The sequence below is a fragment of the Micromonas pusilla genome (assembly GCF_000151265.4).
Source record: "Micromonas pusilla CCMP1545 genomic scaffold MICPUCscaffold_5, whole genome shotgun sequence".
In the NCBI taxonomy this organism is placed as follows: domain Eukaryota; kingdom Viridiplantae; phylum Chlorophyta; class Mamiellophyceae; order Mamiellales; family Mamiellaceae; genus Micromonas; species Micromonas pusilla.
The window spans coordinates 1,239,048-1,260,660 of record NW_003315886.1 but is presented as its reverse complement, the minus strand read 5'-3'; the positions used below and the strand labels follow the sequence as shown (position 1 = coordinate 1,260,660).

At 68.8% G+C, this 21,613-nt stretch overlaps 9 protein-coding genes across 9 annotated transcripts; 3 read left to right on the top strand and 6 right to left on the bottom strand.

The window, feature by feature from the left end:
- Nucleotides 1-81: 81 nt before the first annotated feature.
- Nucleotides 82-593, bottom strand: MICPUCDRAFT_68360 (uncharacterized protein; the record flags this gene model as incomplete). Its single annotated transcript, XM_003058579.1, is given in 2 exon segments — nucleotides 82-481; nucleotides 492-593. The coding sequence occupies 1 exon segment, from the start codon at nucleotides 475-477 to the stop codon at nucleotides 82-84; it is 396 nt and encodes a 131-aa protein (XP_003058625.1). The 5' UTR covers nucleotides 478-481; nucleotides 492-593.
- Nucleotides 594-1,604: 1,011 nt separating this feature from the next.
- Nucleotides 1,605-4,266, bottom strand: MICPUCDRAFT_68359 (uncharacterized protein; the record flags this gene model as incomplete). Its single annotated transcript, XM_003058578.1, has 1 exon — nucleotides 1,605-4,266. A coding segment is annotated over one exon (2,662 nt), but the record flags the coding sequence as incomplete, so codon positions are not given.
- A 1,488-nt stretch (nucleotides 4,267-5,754) lies between these two features.
- Nucleotides 5,755-8,937, bottom strand: MICPUCDRAFT_58346 (uncharacterized protein; the record flags this gene model as incomplete). Its single annotated transcript, XM_003058577.1, has 2 exons — nucleotides 5,755-7,911; nucleotides 8,098-8,937. 2 exons carry the CDS (start codon nucleotides 8,935-8,937, stop codon nucleotides 5,755-5,757), a joined length of 2,997 nt encoding a protein of 998 aa, XP_003058623.1.
- A 221-nt stretch (nucleotides 8,938-9,158) lies between these two features.
- Nucleotides 9,159-9,429, top strand: MICPUCDRAFT_58345 (uncharacterized protein; the record flags this gene model as incomplete). Its single annotated transcript, XM_003058938.1, has 2 exons — nucleotides 9,159-9,219; nucleotides 9,341-9,429. The coding sequence occupies 2 exons, from the start codon at nucleotides 9,159-9,161 to the stop codon at nucleotides 9,427-9,429; spliced, it is 150 nt and encodes a 49-aa protein (XP_003058984.1).
- Nucleotides 9,430-9,917: 488 nt separating this feature from the next.
- On the top strand, nucleotides 9,918-10,715 carry MICPUCDRAFT_39933 (uncharacterized protein; the record flags this gene model as incomplete). The annotated part of the gene is made up of 1 exon (XM_003058937.1): nucleotides 9,918-10,715. One exon carries the CDS (start codon nucleotides 9,918-9,920, stop codon nucleotides 10,713-10,715), a length of 798 nt encoding a protein of 265 aa, XP_003058983.1.
- A 235-nt stretch (nucleotides 10,716-10,950) lies between these two features.
- MICPUCDRAFT_58343 (uncharacterized protein) lies at nucleotides 10,951-14,904 on the bottom strand (the record flags this gene model as incomplete). The annotated part of the gene is made up of 1 exon (XM_003058576.1): nucleotides 10,951-14,904. One exon carries the CDS (start codon nucleotides 14,902-14,904, stop codon nucleotides 10,951-10,953), a length of 3,954 nt encoding a protein of 1,317 aa, XP_003058622.1.
- Nucleotides 14,905-15,076: 172 nt separating this feature from the next.
- TUA1 (alpha tubulin) lies at nucleotides 15,077-16,982 on the bottom strand. The gene is made up of 2 exons (XM_003058575.1): nucleotides 16,839-16,982; nucleotides 15,077-16,522 (listed from the first exon to the last, which is right to left on the bottom strand). The coding sequence occupies exons 1-2, from the start codon at nucleotides 16,934-16,936 to the stop codon at nucleotides 15,265-15,267; spliced, it is 1,356 nt and encodes a 451-aa protein (XP_003058621.1). The 5' UTR covers nucleotides 16,937-16,982; the 3' UTR covers nucleotides 15,077-15,264.
- Nucleotides 16,983-17,197: 215 nt separating this feature from the next.
- On the top strand, nucleotides 17,198-18,793 carry MICPUCDRAFT_17282 (uncharacterized protein; the record flags this gene model as incomplete). Its single annotated transcript, XM_003058936.1, has 3 exons — nucleotides 17,198-17,629; nucleotides 17,696-18,332; nucleotides 18,402-18,793. 3 exons carry the CDS (start codon nucleotides 17,198-17,200, stop codon nucleotides 18,791-18,793), a joined length of 1,461 nt encoding a protein of 486 aa, XP_003058982.1.
- A 107-nt stretch (nucleotides 18,794-18,900) lies between these two features.
- Nucleotides 18,901-21,582, bottom strand: MICPUCDRAFT_39930 (uncharacterized protein; the record flags this gene model as incomplete). The annotated part of the gene is made up of 1 exon (XM_003058574.1): nucleotides 18,901-21,582. The coding sequence occupies one exon, from the start codon at nucleotides 21,580-21,582 to the stop codon at nucleotides 18,901-18,903; it is 2,682 nt and encodes an 893-aa protein (XP_003058620.1).
- Between the last annotated feature and the right edge of the window lie 31 nt (nucleotides 21,583-21,613).

Below are 21,613 nucleotides of genomic sequence, written 5' to 3'. Positions count from 1 at the left end.
CGGCGACGCTACGTGTAGACTATGCGCGCGCGACGCGGATGCGTCGTCGATCGAAATTAATTGGTTCTCAAATTAATTGCATCACTCCTCGTCCTCCGCGTCCTCCGGGCGCTTCCCGCCCCCCATCACCGCGAGCCCGTCCTCCACGGCGCGGAGCTTCGCTTCGTTCGCTTCCGCGCGATCATACGCCACGGTCCGCTTCTTCGGACGGATTCCTTCAGCAGAGGCCGCTGTCTGCTGAGGCCGCTGAGGCGCCTCCGACGCTTCTTGAGCCACAGCCTCGGTCAACTCAGCCTCGGACGCTTCTTGAGCCACAGCCTCGGTCGTCTCAGCCACGGCCACGGCCACGGACGCTTCTTGAGCCACCGCCTTGACCTTTGCGCCCTCGTTCTTGCCGCGCGCTCTCCTCCCGCGCTCGACGGCTTGAATCTTCGCCGCGGCTTCGTTTTCCCGCGAGCGCCTGAGAAGGTCGATCATCGCGAGCTGCGTGCGCGCCCACTTGAACAAGATGAGGCACGAGTCGCTGGCCGCCGCGGCTTGCTTCAGCGTCACGCCTTGCAAGACCGCCCGCAAGTGCGGCTCCGAGATTTTGGTCACGTCCCCGTGCAACGCGACGTCTTGCATCTTTCGCAGGATGAATTCCGGATGTTGATACTGGAGCTGAATCTCCGTGCGCGCGACTTCCCAAATCTCATCCTGCATCGCGACGAGGCTGTCCCCCTCTCTGTATGCCTGGCCGTCCGACGGGTTCTTCAACTTCTTCACCGACTTCCCCGACTTGGCCTTCTTCACCTTCTTCTTCTTCGCGGGGGTGAAGGGCAATTCCTCGGGGGGCGCTCCCGAGACGGTCCCCGTCTTCCCCGAGACCCACGCCGTGAGCTCCTCCAGGGTGTACTCCTTCACCTTTTCCACGACTCTCGCGTTGCACATCGAGAGAAACAGCGCGACGATGAGGTTCGTGACCACCCCGGGCGGACGCTTGTATCGCTTGATCTCGCCGAGCGCGTCGCGAATCACCTTCCGCTGCTCGAGGATGATGATCCCGAGCTTGCGCCGCTCGTCCTTGAACCCGGCGTACGCGCGTTCGCGCGCGAGTCGCTCCTCCTCGTCGTTCTCCTCCTCGTTCGAGAGTCTCGCGTCGACGGCGTCCGCGCCGATCGCTCTGGCGCGCGACCGCATCCGGTCCATTCGCTTGTACAGCCTCGCCTTCGCGCGCTCCTCTTTCGCGGCAGTGCCGACCGCGGTCGTCGCGAGCGAGACCGCCTTCCCGAGAAGCTTGAGGCACTCGATCGTCTTCGGCAGCGCCGCGAGGTTGCGTTGGTACGACAGCTTGCCCACCGAGGACATCTTCTCCTCCTTCCCGGGCTCCGTGACGTGCGCCAACGTCGCGACCGGGATGCCGTGCTCGTTGAACACCGGGACGACGAAGATGCCCTTATGCCACACCGCCGCGCGCTTCACCCGCGCCATCCACATCGCCTCCTTGACGACGATCCCGTCGACTTGAACGTGCGGCTCGTCCATGTGCATGTCGCGGCCGACGCCTTTGATGACGGTGTCGTGCGACGTCGCGAGGACGTTGAGCTCGTCCACGGCTTGGAGCTTCAAGTCCATCGGCGTGTCGTCGAGCGTGTCCAGGAGTTCCATCGCGACGTCGTACATCGTCGGGACGTACGGCACGCCGTCGGAGGCGACGGCGACGGCGGCGGCGGATCGATCGATTTCGTCGATTTCGTCGTCGTCGGAATCGTCGTCTCCGTCGGTCAACATGCTGAAGTCCACCGGCAGCTTGCTCAGCTGCGTCGCGGCGACGACTTCGCCGTAGAAGCTCTCTCCCGCGACCGCGTGCCTGTTCTTCTGGGCGATGATCTCTTGAATTTTCGCCTCCGTCTCCGCTTGCTTGATCAGCTCCTGCTCCGCGGCGGCTTCTTCCTTCGCGAGTTCCAAGATGGTGTACGGCCGCATGTTCTTCGGCTCCACCTGGCTGTCCCAGTCGCAGTTCGTCCGCAACAGCGAACACCGCACGCCGAACGTCTTCTCCAAGAACTGCATGATCGCGCGCACAGCCTGCACGAGCTCTCCCTCGTTCTTCGCGTGCGATACCTTCAACAGCGCGCGCGCGCGATCGACGTCCTCCTTCAGGTAAAAGTAACTCAAGTTGGCGATGTTCATCGTCAGGTATCCCATCCACGATAAGATCTGCGCCGCCGCCGCGGGGTCGCGCTCCGCGTACGCGGTGAGATACCCGGACGCTCTCTGCGCGGGCGCGCGGCACAGCAGCCGCGCGGCCACCTTGAAGTGCATCGTCGTGACGATGTCGAGAATTTTCTCGTGCGCGGCGTCGTCGTCCTCGCGACACGCCACCCACGCCTCGTTCCACGACCTCGCGTGATTCAACACCTCCTCGCTCACCGCGTTTTTGAGCTTCTCGCGCGACTCGATGTCCTCCTGCTCGACGTGGTCCTCCATGTGCCCGATGATGGCGCCCGCGCGGGACGTCTCCATGACGTCTAAAAACGCCACCGCGTCTTCGAACGGCATCTTCGCGACGATGATCCCCAGCGCCTGAAGACGCGCGTACTTCACCATGTCGAACGCGAGGGACACGCCCGTCTCGTCCCCGATCACCTCGTTGGACTTCTCCTGTTCCGCGGCGAACACGTGAAGGATCGACGCGGCGACTGATGGAGACAGCGCGCCCACCGCGAGCGACGCCGCGGCTTGCCCGAGATCCGTCATTCGCATCGCGAGCTCTTCGTACGTCGGGACCCGTCCCAAGAAGCACGGCATCGTCATCACCTCGTCCACGTCCACGCGCATCTCTTGTTCGAGGAACGACTCGTTCACGCGTTCGCGGCCAGCCTGGTCGCGCACGACCGTGTTCTGCGGCACGAACGCTTTCCCCGGGCGCGAGAACATAACCTCGGCGCCGCCGGGGAGGATGACGTTATCCACGTGACTCGTCGCGTACGCGTCGTCGCCGTCCGCCGCGTCTCCGGGCGCGCCCGGGAACTTCGCGATCGTGCCGTGCGAGAGCATGACGTGGTGCGGATCGCTCGGGAACGACGCGAGGCGCACGATCGCGCCGGGCGGGACGAACGAGTCCCCGTTTCCGGAGAAGTAATACGTGCAGCCAGACGGGAGAAACACGTGGTTGAGACCGCCGGCGACGGCGCCTATGCGCGTGTTCGGCGGGAGCCACAGCGTCACGCACGCGACGCCGAACTGCTTGCCGTTCTTGCTGAAGTCCTCCGCCATCCTCTTAGCTTTCATCGCCGACTCGGCGTGTCGCGAAGCCGACGAGTTATGACGCATCCGCCGCACGTTCGCGGATTCGTGCTGATCGCTTCGGCTGCGTAAGCGCTTCATCGTTTCCTCACCCTCATTCCTCTTCTCCATCTCGTCGCGAGCGATCATCGCCGCGTCGACGTAGAAATCGTCATCGTCCTCGGACATGAGCTTGTGCTTGTACATGTGCATGAAGATTTCGTACGCGAGGTCCGCCCCGTCCTCATCCGCGTCCTCCCGGATGTCCTCGGGAAGCATCACGGACGTCCCGATCGGCAATCTGACCTCGTACAGACGGTCGTCCGGGAGCCACGACGACGGGAGGACAACCTTCGTGCCGCCCGGGATCTCGATGTGCGCGTCCTCGCCGTCCTCGAAGTCGATCACCGTGTTGGCGGGGAGGCACATCTCGACGCCGGGCAATCGGCTCGAGCCGCTCCCTCCGCCGCCCTTCCCCTTTTGCATGAGCGCCACCAGCGGGGAGTCCTTCGGCGGGGCGATGATGACCGACCCCGCGGGGATCACCGCGTTGCTGTAGTACCGCTTGCGGAACAGCTGGGACAGCAGCGGCATGACGACGGCGCAGCCCTTCGGGAGGATCAGGTTGTGCATGCCGCGGCACATCTCCACGGCCCAGAAGTTCTCCGTCATGTGGTTCTCCACCGCCCACAGGAGGAAGCTCGTGTCGAGCTTCTCGTGCTCCACGAACGCAGCCTCTTGCCGCGCCTCCGTGAGCAGAAGCTCGTTCTCGCGGAACGACTTGTCCTTCTCCTCGATGACCGACTGCATCATCTCCGTGCGCAAGGCGTGGTGCACCAGCCGAGCCTTCTCTCTGAACCCCTGCTTCTCCAAAATCTTCTTCGCCCTTTTGAGCTCGGCGTTCGCGCGGTTCGAGTTCACCCTCGCCATCGTGACGTCCTCGGTGAGCGCGTTTAACTTCTTCTTCAGCTCCCTCTGCTTCTGGTTCATGTCCTCCATCTCGGCTTGGAATTTTTGTTGCGCCGCGACTTGGTTGCTCAGCGCCACCTCCCGCGTCGCCTTGAGCTCGAGCTCGAGCTCCTCGATCCGCGCCCTGAGCGTCTCGTTCTCCGCCATCGCGCCGCTCATGGACGCCGCCGCGCTCTTCGAAAGCGCGCTGTTCCCCACGTGCTCCGCGAACGCGTCGCCGAGCTCGGTCGATTCGAGCTCGCGAATCACGTGCGCGATCGCCGCGCCCTGAAGCTTCGCGAGGAGCCCCCGGTCGTCCTTCGCGCGCGGTCGCATCCGCGCGACCCTCTCGAGCCACGCCTTGAGCTCCGGCTTCATCGTCAGCGTCGGCGGCGTCGCGTCCAGGTCCAGGTCGAACGACCCGACGCCCGTCGGCGTTCCGTTGAGCGCGCTCCACCGCGTCCCCGCGACGTCCGCCTTCGGGACGTGCGTCAGACGCACGCGCGCGTCGCCCCCCTCCGCGGCGTCGAGCGCCTCGAGCGCCACCTTCAGATCCGGCGCGAGCGGGCCGAACCCGCGCGGAGGGTGCCCGACGTAGTCGCGTCCGGGGGGGAGGAGCATGACGTCGTAGTCGACGCGGTCGTAATCCGCCATGGTGCGCCACTCTCGGTCGTCCATCGCGCCCAGGCCGTGCTCCTGCGCCGCGATGACGTCGAACTTGTCGAAGCGCTCTTCTTCGACGTGCTCTTTATCGAACTTGTCGACGTCCTCGTCCACGACGTCGAAGTCGGCGCGGACGAACGGCCGCGCCGCCTGCCCCTCGCGCGCGCGCTCCGCCTTGGGCAGGTAAAATCGCGTCGCCTCGGACGGCGCGCACTGCACGCCCGCGTCCGCGAGCGGCGCGCCGGACGGCGCGAGCCGCGGCGGGATCACCGGCAGCGGCGCGTCGCCGCGGCCGTACGCGCTCGGGGCCCACGGCATCGTCCCGTCCGTCGGGTCCATCAAGTTCTTCGGTCGTCCCGCGGGACCGTGGTGTCCGGGCGACGCGCGCGAATCCCTCGGCGGGGAATCGCGGTTCACGTCCACCGCGGATTTCGCCGCGAGGCGCTCGAAGTACGTGCCCGTCGTCATCCCGACGCGCGGCGTTTCGACGACGACGACGACGCCCGAATCGCGCGGTGTATCGACGCGCGCGCGGTGGTGCTGCCGACGCGGTCGCCGAGGGACGCGCGGCGGTGGTGTGGCCGCGAAGGGCGCGGGGCGACGTTGGACCACGATCGCGGAATCGGACGACGGTCGACCGGCTCGGCTCGGACGCGCCAAATCGGGAATTGCATAAAAATCGCCCTCCGCTATCATACACAGTGGGCGAACTAACAACTCGTCGCCGCGCCTACGCGCGACAACCTCCATCTCATCTCGCGCCCCGAGCGACCCCCGTCGCGCCCTTCCCCGCGCCGCTCGCTCTGTACACCACCGCGGCCTCCTTCGCCTCGCGCGCGCGCCTCTGCTCCAACCACCTGAGCTGCCCCCTGAACTTCACGAGGAGCTCCTGACGAATGCGAAGCGCCGTGTCCACGAGCTCGGCTTTAGGGTCGTTCCACACGAAGCGATGCCGGGGTGGAGTTGAAATGCGTCAGTTGGCGTTGAAAGGCGTCGAGGGCGGGAATCGAAACCGAGGGGTGGACGGAGAGATGCGCCGGGCAAAGTCCTTAAGGATTGGCGTTCACCACGCGAACGCGGTCGTATGGGGACCAGTGTATAGAACGCACCTTTAGTGTGCGACGCGAGCTTCTCCACGAGCGCCGCGCGCACGGCGGCGTCCGCGGCGGCGATGAGCTCCGGGTTCGGCGGCTTCGAATCCTTCTTGTGTTTGGACGTGGACGCCGCCTTCCACGGCGTGGAGTGATCCGAGGCGACGCGCCGCGGCGGCGACGGCGTGAGGCTCGTCGTCGGCGCGGACGCGGGGCTGTCGTTTTCTTTGTCGCCGCCGCCGCCGCCGCCGCCGACGTCCTCCTCTTCTTCCTCGTCGTCTTCGTCGTGAAACGCCGCCGGCACGGACGCGACGCCGGGCGTGCGCGCCGCCGCGCTCGAGACCTCTCTCGCGTGCTGCGCGACGACCGCGCGATGCAGCAGCGCGCGCACCGGGGCGACGAACGACACCTCCGAGACGGCGTCGTCGTCGTCGTCGTCGTCGTCGTCGCCCGGCGGTCGATCGACAGCTTCCCGGCGCGCGGGCAGCATCCCCGGCTTCGTCGCCGTCGCGCCTCTCGTCCTCTCCTTCTCCGCGTGCCACCGCGACCGCGGGGACAGCTCCTCGAACGGCCGCATCGTCCGCGTCTTCCGTCGCGCGGGCGCCGACGCCGCCGCCGCGGCGATCTTCGCGCCGTCGTACGCGCGGCTTCTGAGCTCTTGCGCCATGCTCACCGGCGGCGGGGTCTCTTTCGGCTTCGACAACGTGGAGCTCCACCCTCGGCGGTTCGCGGCTCCCGCGACCGGCCTCGCGCGCGCGCACGTCGTCGCGGCGGCCGTCGGTCTCGCGGTGGGTCTCGTCGCCCTCGCCGTCGAAGCCCTCCCGCCGCGGGTCGACGACCGCGGCGGCGGCGGCGGCGTCCGACGTAGCTTCGCGCGCGCCGCGCGAGACAGCCCGGAGACGACCGCGTCGAGCCGCGCTTCCTCGGAGTCCACGTCGCTATCGTCGAGGAAGTTCGCGTCGTCGTTCGCGTCGTCGTCGCCGCCGTCGACGCGCAGCGATCGCATCGCGCGCATCGCCGCGGTGTATTCCGGGTCGTCGTCGTCCTCCGCCGCCGTCGCCGCCGACGGAGGCGCGGGCGTTCGAGGAACCGCGACGGCGGCGTCGAGATCGACCTCTTCCTCTCTCTTCTCGAACGCCTCCTCCTCCTCCTCCTCCTCCTCCGCTTCCTCCATGGCGGTCATCCTCTCGCGTCTCTCGGGTCTCTCTCTCTCGTCCTCGTTCTCCTTCTCCGACGTCGCCGCCGCCGCCGCCGCGGCGACTCTTTTTTTCTCCGCGCCCGCGCCCGTCGCCGTCGCCGCCGCGGCGGGTCCCCGTGCTTTCTCCCCGTTCCCCGCCCTCAGGCGGAACCCGTACACCTCGAGCACCGCCGGCGCGTCGCCTCGCGCGGGGTTAATCCTCGCGCACTCGAAATCGCTCTCGTGCGGGACGAGCTCGCAGTCGAAACGCGCGGGCGCGTCCTCGCTCGCGGCCGCGCCCGCGTCGCACAGCTCGCTCAGCGTGACGTCGACCCAGCCGAGGAGCACGTCTTTCCCGCGCGTCAACCGCGCGATCGCCTCGACGCGCCACGGGACGTCCCCCGGGGGAAGATACCTCGCCGCGCGCGCTCTCGCGGCGTCCGAGTCGCCGACGTCGCCGTCGACGCGCTCGACGACCGCGGAGGCGAGAGGCGCGCGGCCGTAGACGGCGTTCGAGTCGCCGCCGCCGCCGTGGAGGCACGCGACGGCGATCGCCGTCTCGTGGAGTTTCGCGCGCCACCGCGGCACGGCGCCCTTCTTACCGCTCCTCGGCTCCGCGTACACCGCGCCCGCGCCCGGGACGTCGCCGTGCGCGACGAGCGTGCTGTGTATGGGCTGGTACCCGTCCCCGACCCAGCGGAGGATTCGGACGTAAACGCGCTCGATGTCCTTCGGCGCGTGCGGGAAGAGCGGCGAGAAGACGAGCTCGGGGTCGTTCCATACGAAGCGACGTCGGGGTGGAGTTCAAAGGCGTCAGAAGCGGAGTTGAAAGGCGTCGAGGACGAGGATTGAAAGCGAGGTGTGGGCGCAGAGATGCGCCGGCAAAAGTCCTTAAGGATCGGCGTTCACCACGCGAACGCGGTCGTATGGGGACCAGTGTATAGAACGCACCTCGGCGTCGAGGAAAAAGACGCCGGCTTCCGCGGGTCCCGGCCGCGGCCAGTGCCTCGGCCGCGACGCGAGGATCTCCACGGCGGCGCCCTCCCACGCGGGGTTTAGGGTCGCTGATGCTGAGGCGGTGACTGATCCTGAAACGCCGAGGTCGCCATCGCCGTCATCCTCGTCGTCGTCGACGACGACGACGCATCGAATCGGGTTCCGCGCGAGCGCGTACTGGACCCGTCGCGACGCGTCCGGGCGGTCGCGCGAACGTTTCTCCGCGTCGTCGCCCTGCACGCGTCGCAGCAGCTCCACGACGTGCGCGCGCGCCTCGCCGACGTACGTCATCTCGTCCAGGCGCCGCGTGTCGATCGTCGGGCGCGAATCCGGCGGCACGCACTCGTCCGCGGCGACGTACACGTCGTCGCCGTCGTCGCCGTCGGGGATCTCGTAGACGGCGATCGCGGCGCGGCGGTGGAGGCGGTCGCCGACGAGCCCGTCGACGTGCGTCGGGACGACGAAGCGGAGGATCGACGCGTCGACGCGAACGAGCTGGGGCTCCGTGACGCCCGCGACGCGCCATCGCGCGTGCCGCTCGTGGACGCGCGCGACGCCGACGCGTCCTCGGTCCTTCGTGCTCGGCGGGAGCTCCGCGAGGAGCGCGGCGAAGACGCGCGGGGGGGGCTGACGCGACGCGAGCGCGTCGGGGATGTTGTAGAGCGAGACGTGCAACTCGAGGCTGCGCGCGGGACCGCCGCCGCCGCCGCCGCCGCCGCGATGAGGGGCCGGTCTCGCCGTCGTCGTCGACGCACGCCGCGCGGGCGGCGGCGCCGCCGACGGCGGCGGCGTCATCCTCGCCGGCGCCCGCGGGAGTGGCGTCGCGGCGTCGTCGCGCGAAGCGAAGGAAACGCCCGGAGACTCTCGGACGCGCCGACGACGCCGAGTCGCCGACTGCCGCTTCAACGGTCCTCGCCGAGTAGACGAACGCGGTTCGGGCGTCTTCGCCGTTCCGTCCGCGTCACACCCTCGACGCGCGCGCCGACTCCATCGCGACCCTCGACACTCCCGCGAGAATGTGCTCTCGAACGACGTGCGGCAAATGCGGCAAGCCCACCTGGGTGCGCGTCCCGCGTCGTTCGCGTCGCGCGCTCGTTTTCCTCCCATCCATCCATCCCGCGCCACACAGCTGTGTGAAATTCGCTTCGCTTTCCGTGATGACGCTCCCCGCCCCCGTCGCCGTCGCAGCAAGGATGAGGCATGCACATCGAGCAAGCTCTGCGGGGCGTGCCCGAGGAGGACCGGTGCCAGTGCCCCCGCAAGTGCAGGATGTGCGCCGTGAGCTAGGCGCGTCGGCCGAGCGCTCCCAGCTGGCGGTCGTCGTCCGCGGAGGAGACGCAACAGACGTGACGCACGACGATGTGTCACCGCGACGACGATGCGTGAGATCTGACGTCTCTCCTCTCGTCCCCTCCGCCGATCGCCGTCGGCGACCCGCGTCATCGCTCGGCCGCGAAGGATGCCCGCCGCGCGCGTACCGTGAAGCCCTCCCCCTACACCCGCGACGAAGCGGACGGGGGAGGCGCTGATGCCGCGCGCGAAGGGCGTCGTTCGCGACCAGAGCGTCGCCGTCGCCGACCGACAGGAACAGTCCAGAATTTTTCTTCCACGAGAGAGCTACCCTGTAGAGAGATCCATCCCGTCGCCTCAATCATCATCGTCGTCGCGCGCGCCACCGCGACGCACCACCGCGGCGCGTCGCCCTCGCTCGCCCCCGCGCGCCTCGCCTCGCCCCCCCCCCCCGCGCCGCCCGCGCGCCCGCGACGTCGCGCGCGATGCCGATCGACTACAGCAAGTTCGACAACATCGACACGGACGACGACTCGGACGACGACGACGCGCGGACGAAGAAGAAACCGCAGGAGACGCCGTCGTCGAAACCCGCCGCGTCCGCCGCGCCGTCGTCCGCCGCGTCCGACGCGAGCGCGCAGCAGCACAAAAACTTCCACTTCGACGAGACGAAGCTCGACGACTGGGGCGTGAAGCGAATGCGCGAGCTCCTGCACAAGGCGGTCGTCCGCGATCGCATCGCGCACGAGGACATCGAGCTCGACCTCGACGTGAAGCTAGTGGAGAGAGTCATCACGGGCGAGTGCTGGGTGCACGTGCGCAAGGGGAAGAAAGTCTGCGGGTACGACTTCGACATCAAGCTGGACTGGGCCGGGAAGGTGGGCGACGGGATGCCGATACACGGCTTCCTGGAGACGAACTTCACGGTGGACGACGACGACTTCGACTTCGTCTTCGGCGTGAAGCAAGAGGTGCCGTTCAAAGACGCGGTGTTCGACGCGTTGCGCGCCGTGTTCGTGCGCGCGTGCGACCGGTTCGTGAAGGAGCTCTCGGAGAAGGGCCCGAAAATGGAGGCGCGGACCGGCGCCGGGTGGACCGGGGAGGCGAACGTGCAGGTGGGGCAGTACACCAAGTACGAGGAGGGGCCGGACGGGGTGAAGAATTTGCAGGAGCGCGCGCGCGCGATGACAGTCGGGGAGGGCGGGGAGGGCGCGGACGACCACGCCGCGGGGGAGGGGAATAAGCACCAGAGACGGTTGCACACGTCCGCGCCGACGCACTGAGGAGGAGGGGACGAAGAAACGGATGCGATGGGGTGGCGCGCGTCTAGCGGCGAACGGTGAACAGAGGAGGCGCGTTCACGCGCGAAGTACGAAAGTACTTTCGTACCTTCGTACTTTAGTGCCGTGTCACGTTAATTTTGATGGGAGCACGTTCTGTTCGTACGGTGACTGGTGTCTACAGACAGGAGCTTCGCTCCAGTCTGCTCTAGGCACTCTTTCGTTTCGTCTCCTCAGATCATTCCGGCGCCCCGGTCGGCGCCGGCGTCGACTTCCCCGGTTTTTTCTCCCTGTTCGTCGCGCCCTTCGGCCGGCCGCGGCCGCGCGGCTTCGCCGCCGCCGCCGCCGCCGCCGTCACCTCCCCGAGCTTCCCGATCGGCACGTCGTCGATGTCCAGGTCCAGGTCGAGATCGACGTTCACGGGAGTCTCGCGGCGTCTCTTCGCGTCCACATCGTCGCGGAGCGCCTTCGCGAGCGCCGCCTGGACCGCGGCTTCCGACTTCGTCCGTCGCGCGCGCTCGCCGCCGCCGCCGCCGGCGCCGCCGCCGTTCGCCTCGGGCGCCTCGGGCGCCGCCTTTTTCTCGCCCCGGGTCCCGCGCGCCGCCGCCGCCGCCGCGTACACCGCGGACGGGGGGACGTTCGCGCCGTCCGAGGTGACGCGCCACGTCTCCGGCGCCGCTCCCGCGGCGCCGGCGTCGTTCGTGAACCCCACCGCGTCGATCGAGCCGTCGAACCCCAACGACCCCGGGTAACAGTACGACGGAAGCACGAGCGTGGACCGGTCGCGACCGTCGCCGCCGCTCCCGCGCCGCCACTGCGTCGTGAGCACGGGAGAAAAAAGCATCCCGCGGAACCGCTCGCCGCCGATTTCGCACCGCACGAAGTACCCCGCGTCGAACCCTCCGGTGACGACGCCGGTGCCCGGGTCGATGCTCGCGCCTATCCGCTCCACGTCGCCGTACGGGTTCGCGGCGTAGTCCGCGTCCGCGTCGTCGTCGACCGCGTCGACCGCGACGTCGTCGTCGTCTGATGACGTGGCGTTCTCTGTTTCGTCGTCGTCGTCGTCGACGTCCATAGCGTCCGTCGTCGCCGTCGCCGTCGCGGCGCCGTCGCCGTCGCCGTCGTCCGATGACCTCGACCTCGACGTCGCGGCGCGCGCCTCGCCCGATCCCGCGCCGCCGCCCGCGATCAACCTCGCCGCCGCGCGCCTCGCGTGGAGCGCGAGGACGTCCCTCGCGTGATGGCACCAGTGCACGCGCTTTTCCGCCGTCATGACCCCCCACGCGGCCGAGACGCGTTCTTCAAACTCGCGCTGGCTCCTCGGGACGAATCCGTCGTCGAAGCCCTCGATGCCGCTGTCGCGCGTCATCGACAGCCACGTCTTGAACAGGTGGAAGGATTGGCCGTCGCTCGGAACGGGGACGGCCAACGCGGCGGCGACCAACGCGGCGTTCGCGTCGTCGTCCGGCGCGGCGGGGGAGGTGGCGTCGCCGACGGCGGCGTTGCCGACGTCCGCCCACGTGTTTAAGGGCTCCAGGTCGTCGTCGTCGTCGCCGCCGCCGCCGCCGCCGCCGCCGTCCGACACGGCGTCGCGCGGCGCAGTATCGACTTGAACGAGCGCGGCGTCCGCGGCGTCCGCGGCGCGGAGCCCCACGGCGCCGGAGCTCTTACTGTTACTCGGGCCGGCGGCGGCGCCAGCGCCGGCGCCGTTGGCAGCTTGCCCCACGTCGACCGCCGCGCCTTCCACCGCGGTCGGGGACAGCCGGAACCCCTCGTCCATCTCCGCGTCGTCGTCGTCGTCGTCGTCTCCGTCGTCGTCGTCGTCGTCGTCGTCGTCGTCGTCGTCGTCTTCCCCCGCGCCGCCGCCGTCCGACTCGGAGTCGGACTCCGAGCTCGGCGCGTCGTCGTTCACGGTTCGGAAACCCGGCGCCGCGATCACCCTGCCCGCGTGCGCGGCGGCTCTCGCGGTCGCCGGGTTCGCCGCCGCCGCCGCCGCCGCCGTCGTCGGCGCGGCGGCGTCTTCTTCGCTCGAGTCGTCGTCGTCGTCGTCGTCGTCGTCGTCAGCGGCGGCGGCGTCCGCCGCGTCGGTCACGACGCGCACGCCCGGCTGCGCGATCTCCGGAACCGTCCTCGCGGCGGCGCGCCAGTTTCGCGGCGGCGCCTCCTCCTCCTCCTCCTCCTCCTGTTTTCCTCTGCCGCGGCCGCGGCCTCTGCCTCGTCCGCGTCCTCGCCCGCCGCCTCGCCCGCCGCGCCCGCCGTCGGGGCCGCCGCGATCGCCGTCCTCATCGGCGACGGCGTCGGCGTCGTCGTCGTCGTCGTCGGAGGCCACCTTGGCGCGTTTCGTCGACGGCGCGTCCTCATCCGAGCGTCCCCGCTCTCCCGTAGCGGGGCCTCGTCTCGCCGTCGCCGCTCCCTCGGGCTGCCGCGGCCGCTCCGCGACCGTCTTCAGTCTCTGGACGATCTCATCTCCCTTCTCCACCTTCGCGGACGACGCGCCAAACTGCGCGGTGACCTCGGGCGACGGCGTCGACCCCTGCTTGCCTCGCGTCGCGGCGTCCAAAATTTCAGTCGTCTCGCAGTCGTCGTCGTCTTCGTCGCGCGCCGGCGGCGGCGCCGCCGGCAGCGGCGTGCGCTCGCGTTTCGGGGGGACGACCGCGGCGGTCGCGGTCGCGGTCGCGGTCGCGCGCTTCTTCAGCGGCCCCGCGCTCTTGATCACGCGCGGGGACGCGGGGACGCGGCTAGGCGGTTTCGCCGCCGCCGCCGCCGCCGGGCGCGCGGGCGAGGCTTCCGCTTCTTTTTCTTCCTCCTCCTCCTCCTCCTCCTCCTCCTCCTCCGCGTCCTCCTCCTCCTCCATCTCGCTCAGCGGAATCTCCAGCGCGAACGGCTCGAACGGCTCGCCCGCGCTCTCCAGCGTCACCTCGAACTCGCTCGCTAAGCTCGCGGCGCCGTTCGCCGCCCCCGGCGCCTCGATCCCGCCGACGACGACGAACCGGCCGCCGTGGCACGCCGTCGCCGTGTGCAAAAACCGCGGCGGCGGCGCGCCCGCGCCGTCGCGGGGGCCCAGCGAAACCTCCGCCCACTCCTTCGCGTCGAAGCAGTGCGCCCAGAGATCGTTCAGCGCGTTTCCTTTCGCGTCGATCCCGCCGTACACGAGCATGACGCGGCTGTCCGACGACCACCCGGCGTCTCTGGCCGCCGCGCCGAGCGCCGACGCGCGCACCACGTCGGCGCTGTGCCCGCACCGCGCGCTCGGCCACCTCTTGCTCTTCCCGCTCGTGACGTACGGCCTCCGGAGCTTGCTCCACCGCCGGTCGTCGACGTCGTACGCGAAGAGGTCGTCGCTGACGTCCACTAACGCTCGCGAACGGTCCGTTTTATTCACGTTCACAGCCCCGCCGAAGACGTAGACGACGCCGCCGCCGTGCCGCGCGTCCGGTATTCTCATCGCGCCGGAAGCTTCGTCGCCGAGGCGTCGCTCCAAGTCGTCGCCGAAGTCGCCGTCCGGGACGTGCACGGCGGTGTGGTTCGACCGCGGCGACGGCTTCGCGCCCGTCGCGTTCGCGATCGCGTCCCACCGCGACTCGATCTTCACCGAGGACGTCCACGCGGCGCCGCGGCATTGGACGGTGAGGACGTGGCAATCGTTTAGGAGAATCGCGGGCGAGCCCGGACCGCGCGACGTGCATCCGCCGTGCACGAGCACCTTGTCGTGCGCGATCGCGACCGCGGCGTGATCGCCTCTCGGCGTCGGCTCCGCGCCCTTCGGTCGCAGGCGGCGCCACGCGAGCTTATCGTCGAGGAGATGCGCGTCGTTCAGCGGGCGGCCGTGCGACGCGCGGCGCGCGTCGTCGTCGTCGCCGATCGCGTCGCCGCCGCGCTCCTCCGCGAAGCCGCCGAAGATGACGCGCGCGGTGGACGCGTTTCGGGTGACGGGCGCGACCGAGTGCGCCTCCCTCGCGATCGGCGCCTCGCCCGTCGTGAGCTTCCGCGTCCGCCGTCGCGCGGCGTCGCGGCCGAGGACGAGGACCTCCTTGCCGTCCGCGCCGGGGGCGCCGCCCCACACGCACACGCCGTTCTCGCCCGCCCACGCGACGTGACCCCATCGCGTCACCGCGGCGTCGAACGACCCGGGGAGGGGTTCGGTCTCGCCGGGGTCGAGCGTGGGGGGGAGGCCCGCGACGCGGACGCGCATCGTGCGGCTACGTCCGCGGCGCTGCCGGGCGTCGTTTGACGACGGCGGGCAATTACATTTTCTTCACGCGTGCTGATGAGTTGTCCGCGCGGTGGCGGGAAACAGAGGCTGGTGCGCGGGCGCCAAAACTGGCGTCGACGCCGCGGGAGGGAGGAACACGACGACGGATTCGTTTAAGAACAACGGGACATCGCTCTTACAAATATATCTCGGTCGAGAAGACCCTAGGCTGCGGTGTTCGATGCACGCACTAACTGCGGGACCTTTCGTTCGACCGTGTGAAGGGTACGAACGGAGGCGCTCGAAGCAGCGTTTCGGGAAAAAAACTACGTTCGGGCGCTCGCGCGTTTGGCGCGCTGTTTAGTACTCCTCAGCCTCCTCCTCGCCGTCGCCCTCAGCGGACTCGGCGCCGACCTCCTCGTAATCCTTCTCGAGGGCGGCGAGATCCTCGCGGGCCTCGGAGAACTCGCCCTCCTCCATACCTTCGCCGACGTACCAGTGGACGAACGCACGCTTGGCGTACATGAGGTCGAACTTGTGGTCGAGGCGGGAGAACACCTCCGCGATCGCGGTGGAGTTGGAGATCATGCACACGGCGCGCTGCACCTTGGCGAGATCGCCACCCGGAACGACGGTCGGGGGCTGGTAGTTGATACCGCACTTGAAACCGGTCGGGCACCAGTCGACGAACTGAATCGTACGCTTGGTCTTGATCGTCGCGACGGCGGCGTTGACGTCCTTGGGGACGACGTCGCCACGGTACATGAGGCAGCACGCCATGTACTTGCCGTGGCGGGGATCGCACTTGGCCATCATAGACGCCGGCTCGTACGCGGAGTTGGTGATCTCCGCGACGGAGAGCTGCTCGTGGTACGCCTTCTCCGCCGAGATGACGGGGGCGTACGACGAAAGCATGAAGTGGATGCGCGGGTACGGCACGAGGTTGGTCTGGAACTCCGTGATGTCGACGTTGAGCGCACCGTCGAAACGGAGAGACGCCGTGAGGGAGGAGATGACCTGGCCGACGAGCCTGTTAAGGTTCGTGTACGTCGGGCGCTCGATGTCGAGGGACCGGCGGCAGATGTCGTAGATGGCCTCGTTGTCGAGCATGACGGCGACGTCGGTGTGCTCGAGGAGCGAGTGCGTGGAGAGCACGGAGTTGTACGGCTCAACGACGGCGGTGGACACCTGCGGGGAGGGGTACACCGTGAAGCCGAGCTTGGACTTCTTGCCGTAATCCACGGAGAGGCGCTCGAGGAGGAGGGAACCGAGACCGGAGCCGGTACCACCGCCGACAGCGTTGAAGACCATGAAGCCCTGGAGACCCGTGCAGTTGTCCGCGAGCTTGCGGATGCGGTCGAGGCAGAGGTCGACGATCTCCTTGCCGATGGTGTAGTGACCACGGGCGAAGTTGTTCGCGGCGTCCTCCTTGCCGGAGATGAGCTGCTCGGGGTGGAACAGCTGGCGGTACGTGCCGGTGCGGACCTCGTCGATCACGGTGGGCTCGAGATCGAGGAAGACACAGCGGGGGACGTGCTTGCCAGCGCCAGTCTCGGAGAAGAAGGTGTTGAAGGCGTCGTCGCCGCCGCCGATGGTCTTGTCGGAGGGCATCTGGCCGCTGTCGAAGAGAAAGAGAACGCGAAGAAGGTCAGCAAGATGGAGACGACGAGGATTTCAAGCTTTTCCCCCGGAAGCGTAAAAAATGGTCAACGGACGAAAACGGAATCCGCGCGCGCGCCTCGCGCGCGACACGACGTTCGCCCCCACGCGCGGACATTTCACGCGAGACGGCGCGCGTGAAGATACTGTCCGCGAACGAGGCCGAACGGCGCGCACCGCGCGAGACGCGGCGGCGAGAACCGGAGATCCGAAAAGGGAACACGCTTCATTCCCGTTTGAACGGCGAAGAAATCAAATCCCGGGCGAGGACGTACTCAGGCTGGATCCCGTGCTCGAGGCAGTAGAGCTCCCAGCACGCGTTACCGGTCTGGATACCGGCCTGGCCGATGTGGATGGAGATGACTTCACGCATGGTGAGTGAGTTTGAAGACGAGAGACGACGACGGGTTCGAAGACCGTGCGACGAGAATGACGACTGACGCGGGGAAGGAGAACTTGAAAACGAGCTCGCCGCCGGTCAAACAAACGGATCGATCGCCGCGCCGGTCGTCGAGCGGCCGCAGCAACGCTGTCCGACCAGAAAATAATTTGTTCATCATCGAAGCGACGGCCGCGTCCGCCGTCACTTCGCGACGCGCTCTCGCCTCGCCGGTCTCCCCACTCCAAACCCACCATGGGCCTCTTCTCTCGCGCGAAGCTGCGCAGCGTGGACTTTTACCGCAAGATCCCGCGTGACATGTCCGAGGGCACCGTCCCCGGGAGCGTGATCTCCATCGGAAGCGCGCTGCTGATCGCGCTCCTCCTCGTCTCCGAGATCGGACGCTACGCGACGCCGACGTGGAAGACCAAGGTGGTCGTCGACCGAAGCCTGGACGGGGACATGATGAAGATCAACTTCAACGTGTCTTTCCCCGCGCTGTCGTGCGAGTTCGCGAGCGTGGACGTGGGCGACGCGATGGGACTGAATCGGTACAACCTCACGAAGACCGTCTTCAAGCGCGCGCTCGCTCGCGACGGCACGCCGCTCGGCGCGATCGAGTGGGATCGCGATCGCGGGCCGAACGCGCACGGGAGGCACGCGGACGACGACGAGCACGCGGGCGCGGTCGATCTCGTGCGATCGCACAAGGAGCTCGTCGCGCGGACGCCGGAAGATCCGTCCCACCCGGAGCCCGTGCACGACCTCGACCCGCGGTCGTTCGAGAAGCACAAAAAGGCATCCACGGTGCTGCTCGTGAACTACCACGCGCCGTGGTGCCCGTGGTGCCGCCGGTTAGAGCCGACGTGGGAGGCGGCGGGGATTAAGGTGCACTCGAAGTATCCGAAAGGGTCGAGAAATCGCGTCGTGCTCGCCAAGGTGGACTGCACGCGGCATCTCAACCTGTGCACGCGGGAACAAGTCACCGGGTATCCCACGATTCGCGTCTACACCGAAGGCAGCGACGACGTCGCCATCGGGAACCAGCACGACCACGCGTCCTACCACGGCGACCGCACGTTGGAGGCGATCACGGAGTTCGCGTTCCACCTCCTCCCGGACTGGAAGATCGAAGAGGCGGACAAGACGGAGTCGCGCGCGGTGGTGACCAGAGAGGAAGCGCTCCGGCACGAGAGCGTGCGCGCGGTGAAAGGGCCGGGGTGCTCCGTCACCGGATTCGTTCTCGCGAAGAAAGTCCCCGGACACGTGTGGATCACCGCGAACTCGAACTCGCACTCGTTCCACCCGGAGGAGATGAACATGACGCACACGGTGAACCACCTCTTCTTCGGGAACCAGCTCGGGCGGAATAAACTGAAAGCGCTCGAGCGTTACAAAGCCGCCGACGCGGGCGGGACGCAGGCGCCGGATCCGTTCGCGATGACGACGCGAGAAGGAGGGAGAGAGAGAGGGGCGTCGTCGAACTGGCACGACAAGCTCGCCGGAGTCACGTTCCGCAGCCTGCAGACGAACGTGACGCACGAGCACTACCTTCAGACGGTGCTCACGACGTTGCGGCCCGCGGGGTCGTACGTCGCGTATCACGCGTACGAGTACACGCAGCACTCGCACGCGTTGGTGACGACGAGGGAGCTGCCGCGGGCGAAATTTCACTTCAACCCGAGCCCGGTGCAGGTGGTCGTGACGGAGGAGAGAGAGCCGTTTTATCACTTCATCACGACGCTCATGGCGATCGTCGGCGGGGTGTACAGCGTCTGCGGCATCGCGGACGGGTTCGTGCACAACACCCTGAACATGATGCGGAAGTTTGAGCTCGGGAAGCAAGGGTGATCGCGGCGCGCGCGGGAGGAGGAAGAGAAGGGCGCGCGCGTCGCGTAGGGCTATCACGTCGTGTTCTGATGAATATCCTATAAAAACGATCACCAACCTTCGTGGTGTCATCGCTCGTCGTAAAAGTCGCTCTCCGCGCCGCCCGTGAGCTCCACGAGCGTCCGCCGCGCGTCCTCGCTCGCCGCCATCGCCTTCTTCGTGTCCGGCGACGCGTCCATCGCGTTCGCGGCGGACGCGCCCCCGCCGCTCGCCGCTCCGACGTCGTCTTCGTCGTCGTCCCCGCGCGGCGTGCCCGTCTCGTCGTCCGGCGCGACGCCCGGCTCGAACGCCGCGCCGACGCCTTTCCCGCCGCCGCGCGCCTTCGCCCTCCTCGCGTCGTCCGCGCGTCGCCGCGCCAACTCCGCGCGTAACATCACGAGCTCCGACCGCGCCGCGGACAAATCCCCCGCGTATCCTCGCAGCCGTCGCATCGACTCAAACAGATCCGCCTCCACGCTGCTCGTCCGCCGCTCGCTCTCCGCGAGCTCCCCGTGAAGCGATTCGATGATCGCCGCCTGCGCGGCGGCCGCGCGCGTCATCGAGCCGCCCGCGGCGAACGACTCGAATCGCGCGCGGTTCTGAGCAACCGCGCGGCTCGCGTCCTCGCGCGCCTTGGATATCTCGCGCGTCGCCGCGTCGCGCGCGTTGGCGGCGGCGTGCGCCGCCTTCGCGGCGCTTAATTCGGCGTCTCGCCGCGCCGCGCGCTCCGCTTCGAGGTCGATCGCGACGCGCTCCATCGCTTCCCTCGCGCGCGCGTGCTCGCGCGTTTCCACCTCCAACCGCACGCGAGTCTCCGCGAGCTCGTTCGCGAGGTCGCGCTCTCGCTCGTCCAACCGACCGAGCTTCCCGGCGAGCCGCTCCATCTTCGCGAGGTGCAGCTTCTGCACCTCTTGCCACCCTAGTTTAGCGTCCATCTGCGCGGCGACGAGCTTCCGCTGCAGCGCGCGCGTCTCCTTCACCGCGGTGGTCGCGTCGCCCACCGCGGCGGTCGCCGCGAGAGACGCGTCCCGCTGCGTCGCGTCCATCGCCGCCAGCCTGTCCGCGACGCGCCGCGCTTCGTCGCGCGTCGCCGCGATGTCCTCCTCGAGTTTCTTCGCGTTCTCCGCCGCGGTCGCCGCGTGCGCCGACAGGTTTTCGCTCAGCGCCTCCTCCAACGCCGCGCGCGTGCGCTTAACTTGCGCGTCCGCGGACGATCGCGAGATGTCGGCGATCGTCGCCGTCATGCGCGCGACGAGCGCGGCGTCGCGATGCTTCGAATCCATCACGGTCTTCTCGTGCAGCGCGTCGAGCTCGCGCTTGAGCTTCTCGTTCTTCTCTTCCCTGTCGACTTCGCGCGCGATCTCCGCGCGGAGTTCGTCGACGACGTCGTCGACGACGTCCTTGGCCGCGAACGGCGTCGTCGTTCCGAACTCGCCGCCGCCGCGTTCGTAGTACGTCGCGGAGTCCGCGCCGGGCGTCGTGGGCGTCGCGGGAGGAAACCCCATCGGCATCGGCGACCGCGGCGTCATCGCCATCGACGCAGAGATCTCTTCGTACGCGCGTCGCGACGCCGCGCGTTCGAGCGTCGCCGAACGCTTCAACAGCTCCATCTCCGCGTTCGCCTTCGCGTTCGTCTCCGCCACCGCCGCCGCGGCTTTCGCCTCCGTCGCCGCCGCGTTCGCTCTCGCCTCCGCGACCGCCTCCGCGGCGCGCGCTTTCGCGTCCGCGATCGCGTGCGCGTCCTTCGCTCGCGCCTCCGCCGCGGCCGCTCTCGCGTCGGCGGCTTCGACGGCGCGCTTCGCCGCGTCCGCGCTCGCGCGCGATTCCCGCGCCTCGCGCTCCGATTCGGCGGCGCGCGCCTCGTCCATCCGTCGCTGCGCGTCCTCGAGTTTCGCGGACTGCGACTCGAGCTGCCTCCGCAGGCGCGCCTCGACCTCCACGAGCGCGAGCGCGCCGTGGCTGAAAGCGTCGGTTCCCGCGGTGGGCGTTCGCGCGCCTTCGGAGCCCGGCGGCGTGGGTCCTCCCGAAGAATGTCTTCGCGGCGGCGGCGTCGCGACCGGCGCCCGCGCGCGTCCTCCTGGGACGGACTTCCTGCGCCCGGCGCCGCCCGCCGCGACGCCGCCGCCGGCGGCGCGACGCCTCGACGCGGCGGCGGCGGCGGCGGCTTTCGTCTCGTCGTCGACGTCCGCGTCCAACGACGCGGCGACGGCGATGTCTTCCAACGCCTTCGCGACGCGCTGCAGCTCCGCGCGCGCGGCGTACTCGCCGCCGCCGCCCAAGCGCTTCGGGCCGTCCGTCATCTCCGTCACCGCGCCCTTCGCGCGCGCGGCGCGAAGGAGCCTGACCTCGCGCATGAGCATCTCTCGAGACGCGCCCGGCGCGATGGTTCGCGACGGGTCGTTCGCGTCCACGCGCACGCCTGGGAAGAGCGCGGCGTTCACCTCCGCGTCGATCGCGGCGTCGGTCGTCGGCGCGCCCGCCGCGGACGCGTTCTTCAGGATCATCGCGCGGAGGGCGGCGACGACGCGGTCTTGCTCCGCGCGGTCCGCTTGCATCTCGCGGAACTTTGCGAGCAGCGGCGCGCCGCGCGTCGGGACGGCGTTCTCTTTCGACGACGCGGCATCGCGCTTGGGGACGCGCGGCTCGAGGCCTCTCGCGAGGACGTCGCGTATCGTCTTCGCCGCCTCCACTATGGCCGCGGACGTCGTCGACGTCGTCGGCGCCGCGACGCGCGAGCGCGCGCGGGGCTCGGACAGGCGCGGCGGCGGCATCGCGGCGGGCGGGCCCCGCGTCGCGCGTCGC